Source organism: Gopherus flavomarginatus, chromosome 2, assembly GCF_025201925.1.
Source record: "Gopherus flavomarginatus isolate rGopFla2 chromosome 2, rGopFla2.mat.asm, whole genome shotgun sequence".
In the NCBI taxonomy this organism is placed as follows: domain Eukaryota; kingdom Metazoa; phylum Chordata; order Testudines; family Testudinidae; genus Gopherus; species Gopherus flavomarginatus.
Window position 1 is genome coordinate 301547279 of NC_066618.1, and position 17854 is coordinate 301565132.

The following is a 17854-nucleotide window of genomic DNA, read 5'->3' on the forward strand; positions in this document are numbered from 1 at the left end:
CACACAGCCTGCCTGGAGAGCAGAGCCCTTCCCAGCCCCAGGTAACAATGCAGCGGCAGGGGAAACTGAGGCACACACAAGCCTCAACATTATTACCAAAAAATCCCACTTCATCACCCCCCATCCCCAGCCGCCCCTCCTCTCCATCCACCCCTACCCCGACCACCAGTGCTCCATTTCCAGCCACTGCCTCAGTGTCCCTCCAAACCCCTCTGCTCCCGCCCCATTCTCCCTCCCAAACACCGGATCACCGCGGCCCCGCGGCTCAGCGAGACTCCTCCACCGCACTGCAGCGACCCGGCCCCCGGTAACCCGCTCCGGGCGCCGGCTAGCCGCAGGGGCCCCGGCCGGGGCCAGGCGAGTCCCTGCCCGCAAGCGCTCGCGGTGAATTCTGGCCGGGCCAGCGGGTGCGGACTCACCGAGTCCGGGCGGAGAAGCTCGCGGGGCTGGAGCCTGCAGCGGGGCTCGGCAGCTGCACCGATCCAAGCGCAGCGGGAGCCCCCGCCGCTGCAGCCCGTCCAGCCTCGCCCCCTCTCCAGCGCCTCCAGCCCCGCCTCCTGGCTCCCAGCCCCACGGAGCGCGCCCCCCGGCCCCAGCGCGGCGCCTCTCCGGTGCCAGGCGGGGCACGGGGCGGGGAGCGGGGCGGCGCCGGGCTAAGCCGGCTCCGGGAGCAGGACCTGCCCGCTCACCCCAGGACTCGTGCCCGGAGCCAGCTGCTCCTTCTCCTCTGCCCGGAGCGCCCTGCTCCCTGCCCGGCCCTCGGCTCCGGCTCCCCAGGCACCTCCCCTCCCGCCGCCCCCAGCCATGGCCCTGCCGAGCCCCGGCAAGTTCCAGTTCGCCATCGACCGCGGGGGCACCTTCACCGACATCTTTGCCCGCTGCCCCGGGGGGCGCGTCCGCGTGATGAAGCTGCTGTCCGAGAACCCGGCCAGCTACCGCGATGCGCCCACGGAGGGCATCCGCCGCGTCCTGCAGGAGGTGAGGGCAGGGCCCGGGGTAGGACGTGTCAGTCCCGGCCAGGACCGGGCACTGACCCCAGATTGGCCCCAATAGCCCAGAGCCGCCTGGGCAGCCTCTCGCCCCGTCTGGCTCCTGCGCGCCCCGCCGCCAGGATCGCAGCAGCCGGGGAGCCCGCAGCCTGCCTGGGGCTCCGCTCCGGCCGGTCTCCGTGTGACCCGGCCCAGCTGGCAGGGGGTGGCCGTTTCTCCCCGGCCCAGCTGGGTTTCCTGCAGGAAGGAGGCGCGGGGTGCGATACGCTGAGGGGCGGGGGCGCTCTCCTGACAGATCTGTCCAGGTGGGGGCCCAGCACCCCCTGTTCTCCCCAAGGCCTGGGTCTGCCTGAGGGAGGAGGGGAGACCTTGGTTGCACCGGGTCATGGCTCATGAAGGGCCACCCAGCTTAGCCCTGGCTGGGAAGCCAGGCTGGCTCCGGGGCAGGGCCAGGTTTACGATGGCACCAGTGGCTCCATGGGGCCGGGCCCACGCTGAGAAGAGGCCCCGGCCTGCTCTGCTTGCACTGTGCCCCAAGACCCCACTGGCTCCCCCCACCCACCAGCTGGCCCACGGCTCCTCTCTGCTGCCTGGCCCCATCCCCTGCTGCTCCAGGCAGTCTCTGCTTCCCACTACCTGTGGGGCCCTGCCTGGCTCCCAGGAGCTGAGCCACCTGGGGCTGGTGCAGAAGCCTGGCCAGTCTCAGCCAGTTGGGCAGGGGGCTTGGCTGGGTCCCTCCAGGCAAGTGTGTCTTAAGGGAGCCCAGCCAGGGCAAGTCCTGGCCTGGCTGATTGCACCACTCCCGAGGGGCCAGAGTGATTCCTGGCCCCAGGACCAGCTCAGCCGGGCAGACACAGTCGCCTCCCAGCAGGGTCGGTGAGTGCAGCCAGGAGGCAGGGCATGGAGTAGTGGGTCTGTGAGGAGTATGGTGGTGTGTTGGGGCACTAGGGAGTGGGGGATGTTGTCAGATGCTACCCGTGTGGTGCTCTGCTCTGTTCAATGTTGATATCAATCGGCTGCATGTGTGTGTTCCGTCTGTGTGCTGCCCCATCTCGGCGCAGATCACTGACACAGCAGACCCTGAGAGAACCCCCAATGACCACAGAATCTAGTAAGGTACGAAGGGTCGGCCAGGTTTATTGTCAAATGAAGCACAATGATAGTTCCCTCTAGATTTTACTCTACAGGACATACTATGAGTATGTGCCTCCTGGCAATGGACTCAGCTCAGTCAGTGGCGGGACTTTCCACTGCCCCCTAGGCTGGACAAAGACACCACCCCAGGGATGCATTCTTATACACAGGTACAAACAAGTTACACATCACTCCTGACGTATTGAGGTACAACCCTTCTACGTAGCAAGGTACAACCCCTCTACGTAGTAAGGTGCCGCCTCTCACCTTGTACATGTTGGTTCAAACAAAACAACTCTAGCCATCATATTACCCTTTTGCCCCTGTCATTGGGATGGGTCAGTCTGTTCCTTGTTATCTGTGTGGAATGTGCAAGTATGTGAATGTTCTGATCTCTAGTGTTCAGTACCTTTTAGGTACGTATCTTCTTGCAGCATCAGCCCTTTCCTTGCCAGCTTCTGTGAGCAGGGCCTGCTTCTGGCTCACAGCTTCACTTTGCTTTCTGTTAGCAAAGTCTTGCCCATTACTTTAGTTCAGGTCTTAGGCCTCATACCAGGCCTCTGGTACCAAGGTTTATATCTCAGGGCCTCCTCTTACTACAGAGGGTGCTGGGCAGTTGTGGTGGGGCTGTGGGCAGGGGTGATGTTGTGCAGGGCGCTGTGCATTTGTGGGTGGGTCTGGGGGTGGTGCAAGGCAGAGGGAGTTGGGGGGGCTCGGTCTATAGGGAGTCAGGGGGTGTTGGGCGGAGGGGCTGTGAGCAGTGACATAGGCCCACCCCCGAGGGGAAGGGACATGCTGGCATCACAGGGCTGGGTGGGCCACTGTGCATCTGGCAACTGCTGATTTGTACCTAGTGCCCTGCACTGGGCTGGGTGGAGCAGGGCCGCCCCTGCCATGCCATGCCCCATTGCCCTTGGCTAGCCAATTGCTCCGGGGACTGACCTCCTCATGCCAGGCTCCATTGCCTCCATGGGGGCCCACAAATATATTTGGCGCCAGGCCCAGAAAAGGTTAATCCGGCCCTGCTCCAGGGGTGTTTGTAGCTCTTCCGTTGGCTCGCTGGATCACCTTGGACCTAGGGACAGTGACTCTCTTCTCCTGGGCTCATGGGCATGATATGATCTGAGCTCCATGGGGGGTGTTACTGGCTGTGGAAGGCGACTGCCTGCAGTGACAGGAGCTTCCCCCAGGAATGTGGCACTCCCTTTCCCCCCGACCACCCTCTGGATGCATCGCGGATAGAGTGGATCCGCATGGGGACCACGGTGGCCACCAACGCCCTGCTGGAGCGCAAGGGGGAGCGGATCGCCCTGCTGATCACCAAGGGCTTCCGGGATCTCCTGCACATCGGCAACCAGGCCCGGCCCAGAATCTTTGACCTGGTGAGTCCCCAGCCCTGCCTCCTTCTCTGTGCCCCTCCTGGGCCAGGCTCCTACTGCTGACAGGGCTTCGTATGGCCTTGGGTTCCAAGTGTGGCCAGGGCAAGGAGCTCCTGGGTTCAGGAGCATCTGGAATCTGGGCAGGGTTCTCCTGCCTGCTCTGTCTCTGAGTAAACCAGCCCCCCAGGGCCCCTTTCCCACATGCCAGGAGCAGCTGGGAAGGGTGGGGTGTGCGCTGCACCTGGCGATTGGCTGGCGCAGCCGGAGCGCAAGCTGTGTTGTTCCAGCCGCCGGGGTGCTCTCGTGACTCGGGCCCTGTCCACTGACCCACAGACAATGTCCTTGGGAACCCAGTGCTAGGGCCTATTGTTTGGAAGGAGTCTGGGCTGGATTCCACAGCTAATCTCTGGCTGCAGTACCCGCCCACCTTTATCTGCACTCGGTTGGCTGTGGGGCCACGTGGCAGCTGTGGCTGCTCCAGCCCTACCCACAGATCCTCCCAACTCTTGCCATGAGGCTCCCCCACCCCTGCTGCTTGCACACAGTCTGGGTTGAGCTTTTAATCCCCTGGGTCTCTCCTGCAGCTCCCTCCCCTCCCCCTGGCCCAGGGGAAGGAACTGCCTCTCCACAAAACCCTTTGATCTCTGAGTGTCACAGAGTTTGGGGGATACCAGGCCCTGCACCCCCAGCTTCTTGCGATTCACCAAGACTCTCAGCCAGGCAGTAACACAGGTGGTTTATTTAGATGACAGGAGCACAGTCCAAGACAGGTCTTGCAGATACAGACAACTGGACCCCCTCAGTTAGGTCCATCTTGGGGGGCCAGGGGAGGCCAGGGGCCTGTCTGTCCTCCCCTCCATTTCCCCAGCCAGCTCCAAACTGAAACTCTCCAGCCCCTCCTTTGGCCTTTGTCTCTTTCCAGGGCCAGGAGGCCACCTGATCTCTTTGTTCTCCAACACCTTCAGCTGGCACCTTTGCAGGTGAAGCCCAGGCTGTCAGTTGCCAGGAGACAGAGTGTCAAGTATCAGGGGGTTGCCCTGTTAGTCTGTATCCACAAAAACAACAAGGAGTCCTGTGGCACCTTAAAGACTAACAGATTTAGTCTTTAAGATTTAGGAGACAGGGTGTTAGCCATTCTCTGTGCAGACCCTTGCACACCCCTGCCCTCTAGGGCTCTGCAACAATCGCACACCCTTATCCCACCACCTAGAGACTTAAGAAATGCATAGGGGAAACTGAGGCACTCACACAGTATTCAGAGAAAACATTCAAGTATCAGAGGGGAGCCGTGTTAGTCTGGATCTGTAAAAGCAGCAAAGAATCCTGTGGCACCTTATAGACTAACAGACGTTTTGGAGCATGAGCTTTCGTGGGTGAATACCCACTTCGTCAGATGCATCTGTCTAAGTGGGTATTCACCCACGAAAGCTCATGCTTTAATAGATCTGTTAGTCTATAAGATGCCACAAGACTCTCTGCTGCTTTTAGAGAAAACATTAAGAACATTCCCACTTTGTCACAGTCTGTATCCACAAAAACAACAACGAAGTGGCTTTTTTACCCACGGAATCTTATGCCCAAATAAATCTGTTAGTCTTTAAGGTGCCACCAAACTCCTTGTTATTTTAATCTCCTGGGTTTCTTCTGCAGTGACAGCCCCCCCCGCCAACCCAGGGGAAGGAGCTGCCTCTCCACAAAACCCTTTGATCTCTGAGCTTCTACAGATCGAATCTGGGGTGAGCCCTCCAGGTGTCTCTGGTGGGTGCTGATGGGCGGCTGCCTGGAGGCATCTGGCTGGGGAAAATGACCACGCACCCCAGGGGTGACCCCAGAGAGCCCCAGTCCAGGTGGCTTGGTCACTGAGTGCCTGGGGGGGTGGGGGTTGTGCGCTGGCTATCAGCTCTGGAGCCTGTTCTAGATGGAAGGGTCTGGTGGGACTGGACTGACCCACTGTCTCCCTTTGGGTATGTCCACACAGCGGGTCGGCTGACTCAGGGCCCTGGGCTCCACACGCAGTGCAGACGTTTGGGCTTGTGTCACGGAGTTACCGGGCGATGCTCTGGAACTGCTCCCCACCAAGCCAGTCAGGACTTTGGGGAGCCTCCTCTCCCTTGGAGCAGACTGTCTGCAGGGCAAGAAGCTCACACGGCTTCACCTCCTAGGTCTCTCCTTGGAGCATTCAGCATCCTCTGCCCCTCCGTGCGCTTCCCACAGTGAGTCCGCCCCAGCGGGGTCCTGGGGAAACCACAGGGTCCTGCACCCCCACTTTGCAGTCAGACGTGACTCTCAGCCAGCCAGTAACACAGAAGGTTTATTTAGACGACAGGAGCACAGTCCAAAACAGGTCTTGCCGGTACAGACAACAGGACCCCTTTAGTTAGGTCCATCTGGGGCCCTAAGGAGGCCGTTGGGAAGCCCAAGCCCCGTCGGGGCCCCTCTCCATTTCCCAGCCAGCTTCAAACTGAAACTCCCTTCCAGCCTCTCACTCAGCCTCCCCCCGGCTCCTCCCCAGCCTTTGTCCAGTGTCCTGGGCAGAGGTGTTACCTGGCCTCCAACCCCCTTCCTGGGTTCTCAGGTTACACGCTCAGGTGTCCTCCCTTCCCCAGTGCAGGCCGTCCCAGCACAACTCCCCTGCAACCTTCCCAGGTCAATACTCCCCACTCAGCATTCACAGACACAGCACAACATTCCCACTGCCTCACACCTTGGGCTGAAGACTAGGATCCGAGACCCCCGCGCCGGGTCAGCCTGGCTCTAGCCCAAGTGGGAACGTCTGCACTGCTGCTGTTAGCTCCGTAGCACGGGCCTGAGGCAGCTGCCCTGGGTCCTGAGCTGGTGCCGCGGGTGGTTTGCTGTGTAGACGTACCCTTAGCCTCTCTGGGGCGAGAGGAGTTAAACTCCTGTGTGATGGTGCTGCTGGGACGCTGGCTTGGGAGGGAGAGATCAGAGCCCTGGAGCCCTGAGCAGCTGGTCCTGGTGGGGCCCTGACTGACTGCAGCAAGGAGCTGGAGCCAGGGCGAGGGAGTTGCCTCCAGGACCATCTGGAAGGGGGAAGCTTTTGAGGCTGAACCGGGGGTCTCTCATGCCAGGGGGCCAGGCTGAGTCAAAGAGTCCTGGCGGGAGCAGGGCCTAGGACTCAGCCCCTCACCAGGGGTGGGCGGGGGGTGGGCAGGAGTTGTGGGGAGCCGGAGCAGCGGAGAGAGACCTGGGTCACGGGGGTGCAGCAGGACATGGCAGGGCTTGGGAATGGGGACCCCAATGTACAACCCCTTCAGCCCCTGAGGAAAGCGCTTGGAGGGTGGGGAGTGGCAGCAGGAGACCAGAGTGGTGGAGTGAACTGCAGCAAGGAGGGGGAGGATGAGCCCCCTGCCCCCTAGTGCGGTGGGATGAGAGCCATTCCCTGGGTCTGCCCCAGACCATGCGGGGGGCGCATGACTGGCCCTGCCCTGGGGCTGGTCTCTACACTCCAGCCCCCCAGCCTGGCAGTGACCGAGCCCCTCTCTGTCGGTTCCCCAGGAGGTGGCAGTGCCCGAGGTGCTGTATGAGGAGGTGGTCGAGGTGGACGAGCGGCTGATCCTGCACCGCGCTGGCTGCCAGCTCCCTGGGGCCGACCCTGGCCAGGCGCTCTCAGGTTGGTATTTGGAGCTGGCCAGAGGGCAGCAGAGGCAGGGGGCAGTAAGGGCCGGCTGGACCACCCCCCTGCCCCAGTGCATACCCAGGGCAGTGCCATGGAGGGGGTTCAGCCGTGCGCCTTTGGTGTCTCCCCAGTGCCCCAATTCCCCTCCCCACATTGCCCTGCTCTCTGTCTCTCTGCCCTGTGGCCTCCAGGAGGGGATTGGGGCTGCGGTTTGCATGTGTGGGCCCCTCTACCGTGGCTCCGTCCTCTCCCCAGGTGTGACGGGGGATTCACTGGTGGTGCAGCGCCCCGTGGACCTGGCCGTGCTGCGGAGAGACCTGCAGCGGCTGCTGGCGCTGGGGATCCGGAGCCTGGCCGTGGTGCTCCTGCACTCCTACGCGTGAGTCGATGACCTCTCGAGGTCCCTTCCAGTCCTGGAGTCTATGAGTCTATGAGTCCCTCCTGGTGGGCACTGGGCCCCCTGTCGCCTACATGGCCCCAAGTGGAGCAGGTGTGCGGTGACATGCTGGGGGGGGGGCATGGGGGCATCCCCAAGGGCACGGGGCAGATGCGGGCAGGGGTGAGATGAGCACTGGGCTCAGCCTAGACCCGAGTGGGTGCTGGTCCCCACCCCACTCGCGGTGCTCGGAGCCACTCGGGGCTGGAGCCTGCACCTCCAAACCCAAGGCTGGGCTGGGTATGTGCCTGGGGAACAGGTCAGCCTTGTGCCACCCGCACGCTGGGCACTGCCCGGCTCAGTGTCCCACCGGTGCTGCTGCTCAGCTGCTAGCATGGCCCTGCCCCAGGGGGCTGGGAATCTCTCCCATCTGGCTTGGGGCGGGTGCCCTGCTCTGAGGAAACGGGTGCCCCTGCCCCACGGCTCTCCAGCCTCCTGACTCCACTCTCCCTGGCAGCTGGCCAGCACATGAGCAGCAGGTGGGGGCGCTGGCCCGGGAGCTGGGCTTCCAGCACGTGTCTCTGTCCTCCTCGGTGATGCCCATGGTGCGGGTGGTGCCGCGCGGGTACACGGCCTGCACCGACGCCTACCTGACCCCCTGCATCCACCGCTACCTCGATGGCTTCCGCGCCAGCTTCAACCAGCAGCTCCAGGTGAGCGTGGCAGCACATCGCCTCCAGGGGCCTGCCGTGCCCTGACTGCCCCAGCGGCTGGGTGGGCATTGCCCTGAACAGCTCCCTGGGGCTGCCCCACCCACCCAGGCAGACGTGACTCGTCACCTCCCCACATGGCCACTCCCGGTTCCTCCACATGGACTCATCTGCTCCCTTCTTCTGTGCCTGGTCCATGTCCCTGTGCCAGGGCCCCTCTCCCTGCCTGGGGCACATCCCAGAGCCCTTACCTGGCTCCAGCCTCTGTCCCAGGTCCCGTCCCGGTTCTGCTGGTCTTGTGAAGCCACCCTGGCACTGCCTGTCACCCGGCTGGTCCCTTGGTCCATGCAGGGCCCCATCCCCTCGTCCCACCTGGCTCCAGGCTCACCTGCTCTCTCTGGCTCCCCCTGCAGGACACCCAGGTGCTCTTCATGCGCTCCGATGGGGGCCTGACCCCCATGGGGCAATTCAGTGGCTCCCGGGCCATCCTGTCTGGCCCCGCCGGCGGCGTTGTGGGCTACGCAGTCACCACCTACAGCCAGGAGGACGGGCAGCCTGTGATCGGCTTCGACATGGGAGGTGGGTGCCACCTGCAGGGGGGGTCTTTCCCTGTGACTGGAGTGGGGAGGGTCTGAGCTCCTTTGCACGCAGCAGGGGACCCTGGCTCTCCCAGATGGGCTCCCCTAGGGCAGGTGAGGCCCGGTGCTGGGCAGGGGCCGGGGAAGCTGGGATGTCGCCCCAGGGCCGCCCAGAGGATTCAGGGGGCCTGGGGCCGTCGAAGACCCGGCACACTGCAGCAGGTCCCGGGGCAGAAGGCCCCCCCTCCGTAGGTCTTCGGGGCACTTCGGCGGTGGGTCCCGGGTGGAAGGACCCCCCCACCACGGGTCTTTGGGGCACTTCAGCAGTGGGTCCCAGGGTGGAAGGACCCCCCCGCCCACGGGTCTTCAGGGCACTTTGGTGACAGGTCCTGGAGTGGAAGGACTGCCCCTGCCGCTGAATTGCTGCCGAAGACCTGGAGCAGAAGTTCTGAGGGCCCAGGCCTGTGAGAGTTTTCTGGGGCCCCCGGAGAGAGTGAAGGGGCCCTGAAAAACTCTCGTGGAGGTCCCTGTGGGGCCCAGGGCCTTGGGCAAATTGTCCTACTTGCCCGCTCCGGGCGGCCTTGTGTTGCCCTGCCCCAGGCAGGCTGCAGGCCCTGGGGATGGAGCCAGCTCTGAGCCAGGCCCTGGCTGGGGCATGGGGCAAGTGGCTGAGCTGTGACCCCCGCAGGCACCTCGACAGACGTCAGCCGCTACGCCGGCGAGTACGAGCACGTCTTCGAGGCGACCACAGCTGGGATCCGCATCCAGGCCCCCCAGCTGGACATCAACACCGTGGCGGCTGGTGGCGGCTCCATGCTTTTCTTCCGGTGGGTGCCCTTCCCTGCCCCGCCACTCCTGGGGAGCTTCTCCCAGGGTGGAGTTCAGGGACCCGGGCTGGCTCAGGTGGGGCTCCAGGTTCCACTTCTGCTGCTGTGGGGCCCTGACTCACCTTACAAAGGGGGTGAGCCTCCCACACCCCTCAGTGACACCCGGCCAGGCCTAGCAACCCCAGTCCTGCTTATGGGCCAGGAGAGGGCCCCCGAGTGTGGGGCTGGGACCCGAATGGCAAGGGCACCGTGGGGCTGGCTCTGGGGGCTGCTTCGCTTGCTGCTCAAGAGACTGGATGGGCCGTTCTTGTGCCAAGCGCTCTGATGTTCCTGGCCGAGGGGCTATGCTTTGAGCTTCAGCATCCAGCCCCTGGACATCGGCCATTCCTGGCTCATAGCAGAGCCGTCCTGGTTCCAGCCCCGTCCCAGCTCCTTCTCCCCTCCCCAAGCTAGGGGTGTAATGTGGCACCCCACCAGCTAAGCAGCGTCAGGGCAGCTCCGAGATCTACACACGCTCGGCTACTACTGGGGGCCTTGCTGCAGCCCATTTCCCCTCAATAGGGGGCGCTGTCCTCTGCGTCAGCACTGACCCCGATGCCCCAGCCTGGCGCTAGGGGCGCTGTGCTGCTGGGGGTGGGGGGGCTCAGTAGGGGGCGCTCTCCCCCGGGTCTGACCCCGATGCCCCAGCCTGGCGCTAGGGGCGCTGTGCTGCTGGGGGTGGGGGGGCTCAGTAGGGGGCGCTCTCCCCCGGGTCTGTCCCCGATGCCCCAGCCTGGCGCTAGGGGCGCTGTGCTGCCGGGGGTGGGGGGGCTCAGTAGGGGGCGCTCTCCCCCGGGTCTGTCCCCGATGCCCCAGCCTGGTGCTAGGGGCGCTGTGCTCCCTGGTGGGGGCTCAGTAGGGGGCGCTCTCCCCCGGGTCTGTCCCCGATGCCCCAGCCTGGCGCTAGGGGCACCTAACAGGGCTTCTGGTACTTCCCGGGGCTGGCGCGTGACCCGCACTGCCCCTGCCTGGGTCTGATCTAGGTCACCCTTTTCCTACCTCCCTCTTGCCCATGTGCCCTCAGCTGGGCACAGGCTTCTCCTTCACTTCCTGCCCCAAATGCAGGGTGATGCTGCTGCGTGGGGGTGCCCTGCCCACCCTGGGGCCGCGCTGCAGTAACGTGTCTCCCTTCTCTCCCCACCAGGTCTGGGCTATTTGTGGTTGGTCCCGAGTCCGCGGGGGCCCATCCTGGCCCCACCTGCTACAGGAAGGGTGAGGCCGGGGCTCTGCTGTGCCGGGACGTGTTCGGGTGGGCTGGTGAGCGGCAGCGACTGACCCCTTGTCCTTGCAGGGGGGCCCCTAACAGTGACCGATGCCAACCTGTGCCTGGGCCGCCTGCTGCCCCATTATTTTCCCCACATCTTCGGGCCGGGTGAGGACCAGCCGCTGTCACGGGACGCCACCCTGCAGAGCTTCCAGGAGCTCACTGCCCGCGTGAACGCCTTCCTGGCCAGCCAGGTGCCAGGCCCCCGCTCCCCTCTCACCGTGGAGGAGGTGGCCATGGGCTTCATCCAGGTGGCCAACGAGGCGATGTGCCGGCCCATCCGCTCCCTGACCCAGGTAGGGGCGGGACAGTGCTGCAGCCTATCAGCCCCACGATGGTGACACCTGTCCCCACCTCTCCCCAGAGCTGACAGGGCATCTTTCCTCCCCCCACTCTCTGGGCAAATGCCCAGGAGTCCCCCACCCCTGCTCCCCTGCCTGTACTGGGAGCAGAGCCAGGCTCCATGCATGGGCTCTGCTGCAGGGCACCAAGCACTCCCCGGCGCAGAGCTGAGCCTCCTTAGGCTGGTGACTCTGGCCAAGTGCAGCCCCACCCTGCCTGCAGGAGAGGGAAGGGTTCCCCTGGACTTGTTCCCGGGGGTGGGGAAGGTTCCTGGGGCTGGCACTGAGTTCCCTGGTGTTGGGGGTGATGGTTTCTGGGGCTCGCTGGGTGTGGGGGCTCAGTTCCCGGGGTAGGGGGTTGGTTCCCTGGGTCTCGCTGGGGGCGGGGGGGCTCTGTTCCCTGGGGGAGGGGTTGGATCCCTGAGTCGGGGGGGGGTCTCACTGAGAGGGGAGGGGCGGCTTGGTTTGCTGTCCCTGTGGGTGACACTTCCTGTGGTTCTGGCAGGCGAGAGGCCACGACACCTCGTGCCATGTACTGGCCTGCTTTGGGGGTGCAGGGGGGCAGCACGCCTGCGCCATTGCCCGTGCGCTAGGCATGAAGAGGGTGTTCATTCACAGGTATGTACTGGGGAGCTGGGGGAGGGCATCGTGTCTGCCAGGGCCCAGAGAGCCCGTGGGGGGTCGGGGGGGCTGACACTTCCCAGGTCTCTCTCCCGGCCCTGGGGGTCTGCGTAGGAAGGGCAGGTACAGAGAGCCCCGCAGGGCTCGGCAGGGCGGAGGTGCGGATGCTAGCCCTGTGACTCTCTGGGGCGCCCTGTGGCTGTGTTGGGGGCTCTGCTGGATGCTACAGAGTGGGCTGGCTCGTTTTGGTAGGGTCACAGTTTGCTGATTTTGGTGTCCCTGCTGCTGGATGTGTCAGAGGCTGGGGGGAGCAGGACCGGGCACTGGGACACGGGGCCCAGAAGGGGGCCAGTAGGAGCAGGGGGCCCCAGAAGGAACCAGGGAGAGCGGACACAGGAGCAGAGGGGACTGGTGGAACCAGGGCACTGGGAGTAGGGGGCCGGGGGGAGCAGGGCCGGGCACTGGGAGTGGGGGGCCGGGGAGAGCAGGGCTGGGCACTGGGAGTGGGGGGCCGGGGGGAGCAGGGCCGGGCACTGGGAGTGGGGGGCCGGGGGGAGCAGGGCTGGGCACTAGGAGTGGGGGGCCAGGGGAGCAGGGCTGGGCACTAGGAGTGGGGGGCTGCGAGAAGCAGGGCTGGGCACTGGGAGAGGGGGGCCAGGGGAGCAGGGCTGGGCACTGAGAGTGGCGGGCTGGGGACAGCAGGGCTGGGCACTAGGAGTGGGGGGCTGCAGGAAGCAGGGCTGGGCACTGGGAGCAGGGCCAGGCGCTGGGACTAGGGGGTCGGGGGGAGCGGGGTGGGCAATGGGAGCAGGGCCGGGCACTGGAATTGAGGGGTGCGGGGGGGCAGCGCTGGGGAGAGCAGGGCTGGGCACTAGGAGTGGGGGGCCAGGGGAGCAGGGCTGGGCACTAGGAGTGGGGGGCTGCGAGAAGCAGGGCTGGGCACTGGGAGAGGGGGGCCAGGGGAGCAGGGCTGGGCACTGAGAGTGGCGGGCTGGGGACAGCAGGGCCGGGCACTGGGAGTGGGGGGCTGGGGGAGCAGGGCTGGGCACTAGGAGTGGGGGGCTGCAGGAAGCAGGGCTGGGCACTGGGAGCAGGGCCAGGCGCTGGGACTAGGGGGTCGGGGGGAGCGGGGTGGGCAATGGGAGCAGGGCCGGGCACTGGAATTGAGGGGTGCGGGGGGGCAGCGCTGGGGAGAGCAGGGCTGGGCTCTGGGAGTGGGGGGCTGCGAGAAGCAGGGCTGGGCACTGGGAGAGGGGGGCCAGGGGAGCAGGGCTGGGCACTGAGAGTGGCGGGCTGGGGACAGCAGGGCTGGGCACTGGGAGTGGGGGGCTGGGGGAGCAGGGCTGGGCACTGGAGTGGGGGGCCGGGGACAGCAGGGCCGGGCACTAGGAGTGGGGGGCTGCAGGAAGAAGGGCTGGGCACTGGGAGCAGGGCCAGGCACTGGGACTAGGGGGTCAGGGGAAGCGGGGTGGGCAATGGGAGCAGGGCCGGGCACTGGAATTGGGGGGTGCGGGGGAGCAGCGCTGGGGAGAGCAGGGCTGGGCTCTGGGAGTGGGGGGCTGGGTACAGCAGGACCAGGCACTGAGAGTGGGCGTTGGGAGGAGCAGGGCCGGGCTCTGGGAGTGGGAGGCCGGGGGGAGCAGGGCTGGGCTCTTGGATTGGGGGGCTGGGGGCAGGAGGGCCGGGCACTGGGAGTGGGAGACCGGGGGGAGCAGGGCCGGGCACTAGGAGTGGGGGGCTGCGAGAAGCAGGGCTGGGCACTGGGAGAGGGGGGCCAGGGGAGCAGGGCTGGGCACTGAGAGTGGGGGGCCGGGGACAGCAGGGCTGGGCACTGGGAGTAGGGGGCCAGGGGAGCAGGGCTGGGCACTGAGAGTGGCGGACTGGGGACAGCAGGGCCGGGCTCTGGGAGTGGGGGGCCGAGGGAGCAGGGCTGGGCACTAGGAGTGGGGGGCCAGGGGAGCAGGGCTGGGCACTGAGAGTGGGGGGCCGGGGACAGCAGGGCCGGGCACTAGGAGTGGGGGGCTGCAGGAAGCAGGGCTGGGCACTGGGAGCAGGGCCAGGCACTGGGACTAGGGGGTCGGGGGGAGCGGGGTGGGCAATGGGAGCAGGGCCGGGCAAAGGAATTGGGGGGTGTGGTGGAGCAGCGCTGGGGAGAGCAGGGCCGGGCACTGGGAGTGGGGGGCCGGGGGGAGCAGGGCCGGGCTCTGGCATTAGGGGGCCGGGAGAGCAGGGCCGGGCTCTGGGATTGGGGGGCTGGGGGGAAGAGGTCTGGGCACTGGGAGTGGGAGGCCGGGGGGAGCAGGGCAGGGGGAGCAGGGCCGGGTTCTGGGATTGGGGGGCCTGGGGAGCAGGGCCGGGCTCTGGGATTGGGGGGCTGGGGGAGCAGGGCTGGGCTCTGGGAGTGGGAGGCCGGAGGGAGCAGGGCCGGGGGGAGCAGGGCAGGGGGAGCAGGGCCAGGCTCTGGGATTGGGGGGCCAGGGGGAGCAGGGCAGGGGGAACAGGGCCGGGCTCTGGGAGTGGGGGGCCGGGGGGAGCAGGGCCGGGGGGAGCAGGACCGGGCTCTGGGAGCAGGGCCGGGGGTAGCAGGGCGGGAGGAGCAGGGCCGGGCTCTGGGATTGGGGGGCCGGGGGGAGCAGGGCAGGGGGAGCAGGGCCGGGCTCTGGGAGTGGGGAGCCGGGGGGAGCAGGGCCAGGCTCTGGGATTGGGGGGCCGGAGGGAGCAGGGCAGGGGGAGCAGGGTCGGGCTCTGGGATTGGGGGGCCGGAGGGAGCAGGGCAGGGAAAGCAGGGCCGGGCTCTGGGAGTGGGGGGCCGGGCGGAGCAGGGCGGGGAGAGCAGGGCTGGGCTCTGGGAGTGGGGAGCCGGGGGGAGCAGGGCCAGGCTCTGGGATTGGGGGGCCGGGGGGAGCAGGGCAGGGGGAGCAGGCCCAGGCTCTGGGATTGGAGGGCCGGGGGGAGCAGGGCGGGGGGAGCCGGACCGGGCTCTGAGAGTGGGGGGCCGGGGGGAGCAGGGCAGGGAAAGCAGGACCGGGCTCTGGGATTGAGGGGCCGGGGGAGCAGGGCCGGGCTCTGGGAGTGGGGGGTCAGGGGGGAGCAGGGCGGGGGGAGCAGGACCGGGCTCTGGGAGCAGGGCCGGGGGTAGCAGGGCAGGGGGAGCAGGGCCGGGCTCTGGGATTGGGGGGCCAGGGGGAGCAGGGCCGGGCTCTGGGAGTGGGGGGCCGGGGGGAGCAGGGCAGGGAAAGCAGGGCCGGGCTCTGGGATTGGGGGGCCGGGGGAGCAGGGCTGGGCTCTGGGATTGGTGGGCTGGGGGGAGCAGGGTAGGGGGAGCAGGGCCGGGCTCTGGGAGTGGGGGGCCAGTGGGGAGCAGGGCGGGGGGAGCAAGACCGGGCTCTGGTAGCAGGGCCGGGCTCTGGGAGTGGGGGTCAGAGGGGAGCAGGGCGGGGGGAGCAGGACCGGGCTCTGGGAGCAGGGCCGGGGGAGCAGGGCTGGGCTCTGGGAGTGGGGGGCCAGGGGGTAGCAGGGCGGGGGGAGCAGGGCAGGGAAAGCAGGGCCGGGCTCTGGGATTGGGGGCCGGGGGAGCGGGGCCGGGCTCTGGGAGTGGGGGGCCAGGGGGGAGCAGGGTGGGGGGAGCAGGGCCGGGCTCTGGGATTGGGGGCCGGGGGAGCAGGGCCGGGCTCTGGGAGTGGGGGGCCAGGGGGGAGCAGGGTGGGGGGATCAGGGCCGGGCTCTGGGAGTGGGGGTCAGAGGGGAGCAGGGCTGGGGGAACAGGGCTGGGCTCTGGGATTGGGGGGCCGGGGGAGCAGGACCGGGCTCTGGGAGTAGGGGGCCTGGGGTAGCAGGGCCGGGCTCTGGGAGCAGGGCCGGGGGGGAGCAGGACAGGGGGAGCAGGGCTGGGCTCTGGGAGTGGGGGGCCAGGGGGGAGCAGGGCGGGGGGAGCAGGACCGGGTTCTGGGATTGGGGGGCCGGGGGAGCAGGACCGGGCTCTGGGAGCAGGGCTGGGAGGAGCAGGGCCGGGGGAGCAGGGCCGGGCTCTGGGATTGGGGGGCCGGGGGAGCAGGGCTGGGCTCTGGGAGTGGGGGGCTGGGGGGAGCAGGGCGGGGGGAGCAGGACCGGGCTCTGGGAGTGGGGGGCTGGGGGGAGCAGGGTGGGGGGAGCAGGACCGGGCTCTGGGAGTGGGGGGCTGGGGGGAGCAGGGCGAGGGGAGCAGGACCGGGCTCTGGGATTGGGGGGCCGGGGGGAGCAGGGCGGGGGGAGCCGGACCGGGCTCTGGGAGTGGGCAGCCGGGGGGAGCAGGGCCAGGCTCTGGGATTGGGGGGCCAGGGGAGCAGGACCGGGCTCTGGGATTGGGGGCCCCCCGCTGCCCTGTTGCCCCGAGGCAGAGCCGGTGCCCGGGCTGGTGGGCGCCCTGAGGCCGGGGTCTCCTTGCAGGCACAGCGGGATCCTTTCAGCCTACGGGCTGGCCCTGGCGGACGTGGTGCACGAGGCCCAGGAGCCCTGCTCCCTGCGCTACGAGCCCGAGGCCTATGCCCAGCTGGACGAGCGCATCGCGGCGCTGGAGACAGAGTGTGTGCGGGCACTGCAGGCCCAGGGCTTCCCCAGGTACCCGCCCCACAGGCCCAGGGCTGCCCTCGGGGGGCAGGGGGGCTGCATGCAGGCTGGACTCCCCGAGGACCCGTCACCCTCAGCCCAGGGATTTGCGTCAGCACCTCCCACCGCTTCCTCTGGGCGGGTGGGACGGACTCTCGGGGGGGGGAGGGGCAGGCGGGCTCTCTGGTGGGGGGTGGGGGGGCGATGGGCTCTGGGGGGGCGGACAGGCTCTCAGGGGGTGGGGGGCAGGTGGGCTCTCAGGGGAGGGCGATGGGCTCTGGGGGGCCAGACAGGCTCGCAGGGGGGCAGGGGGCAGGTGGGCTCTCGTGAGGGACGATGGGCTCTCTGGGAGCAGGGGGGCTCTCAGGGGGACGGAGAGGCTCTTGGGGGAGTTCTGGAGGGTGAGTGATGATGGACGTCCCGGGGGGCAATGGGAAATGCTGTGCTGGGGGACCAGCTAACCCCACCCTCCCCGCCCAGGTCTCAGATCTGCACGGAGCCCTTCCTGCACCTGCGCTACGAGCGCACGGACTGCAACCTCATGTGCTCGGCCAAGGGGCACCCGGCCACGTCCGATTCCTGCCGGGCCGGGGACTTCCGCGCCGCCTTCTCCAGCAGGTTGGTGTCCCTTGCCCCATGCGGGGGTCTGGGCCCCTCCTTCCCCCCACAGTACTGGGGCTGGGGCTGCCTCCCAGAACGACTGACTTGCACTGGGGCACAATCCTGAGGGCCCAGGGGTTAGTGGGCTGCACCTGCCCAGGACTCACTGGAGACTTGCCTTGTGGCTGCCAGGCCACTGCCCCTGCCCCACCTGTGGCCCAGAGGACCCCACGTTGCCCCCAGCGCCCTCGGCTGCCCTGCAAGGGGTGCAGTGGGGTTTGTTCCCAGCCACGTGTCGGGCTGCTGGGCGTCTCTGCAGCCCTGGTGCAGCATGTTCCTGGGCTAACAGCGGCCTGGCCCTGCAGGTACCTGAAGGAGTTTGGCTTCACCATCCCTGGGCGCCCTGTGATGGTGGACGACGTGCGTGTGCGAGGCATTGGCAGCACCGGGATTGGCCAGGACGAGCCAGTCGCGGCCAGCGGGAGACCTGCCCGCGTGGAGACGGTGAGACCCAGGCAGCAGCACTCTCCCACCCCCCGTGTGCACCCCTCTCCCCCCAGGGGCTGTGGAGAGGGCTTGCTCCCTCCCTTCCTAGGGGCAGGCGGGCTCTGGGACAGGGCAGCACCTATCCCAGGGCAATCCCACAATGCCCCTGCCAGTCAGCGATCTGCCGGTCCTCTCCCATGCCCTGCCTCAGAGCAGCTCCTGGGGGCTCAGCTCCTCCCAGACAGCCCTGCCCCGGGGGCAGGGCATGCGGTGTGGCACAGTGGGCACC

General features: G+C 67.4%; 1 protein-coding gene across 1 annotated transcript in view; it reads left to right on the forward strand.

Annotated features, from left to right (window-relative positions):
* The first annotated feature begins 685 nt into the window (after positions 1–685).
* OPLAH (5-oxoprolinase, ATP-hydrolysing) overlaps positions 686–17854 on the forward strand; it is a 214496-nt gene continuing 197327 nt past the window's right edge. The window contains exons 1-13 of the mRNA XM_050939337.1: positions 686–978; positions 3314–3505; positions 7019–7133; positions 7395–7518; positions 8033–8228; positions 8639–8804; positions 9492–9630; positions 10814–10881; positions 10961–11229; positions 11780–11892; positions 16321–16491; positions 16960–17097; positions 17445–17583. Coding sequence (XP_050795294.1) covers positions 805–978; positions 3314–3505; positions 7019–7133; positions 7395–7518; positions 8033–8228; positions 8639–8804; positions 9492–9630; positions 10814–10881; positions 10961–11229; positions 11780–11892; positions 16321–16491; positions 16960–17097; positions 17445–17583 — 2004 coding nt within the window. The 5' untranslated portion in view covers positions 686–804. The remainder of the gene's footprint in view (positions 979–3313; positions 3506–7018; positions 7134–7394; positions 7519–8032; positions 8229–8638; positions 8805–9491; positions 9631–10813; positions 10882–10960; positions 11230–11779; positions 11893–16320; positions 16492–16959; positions 17098–17444; positions 17584–17854) is intronic.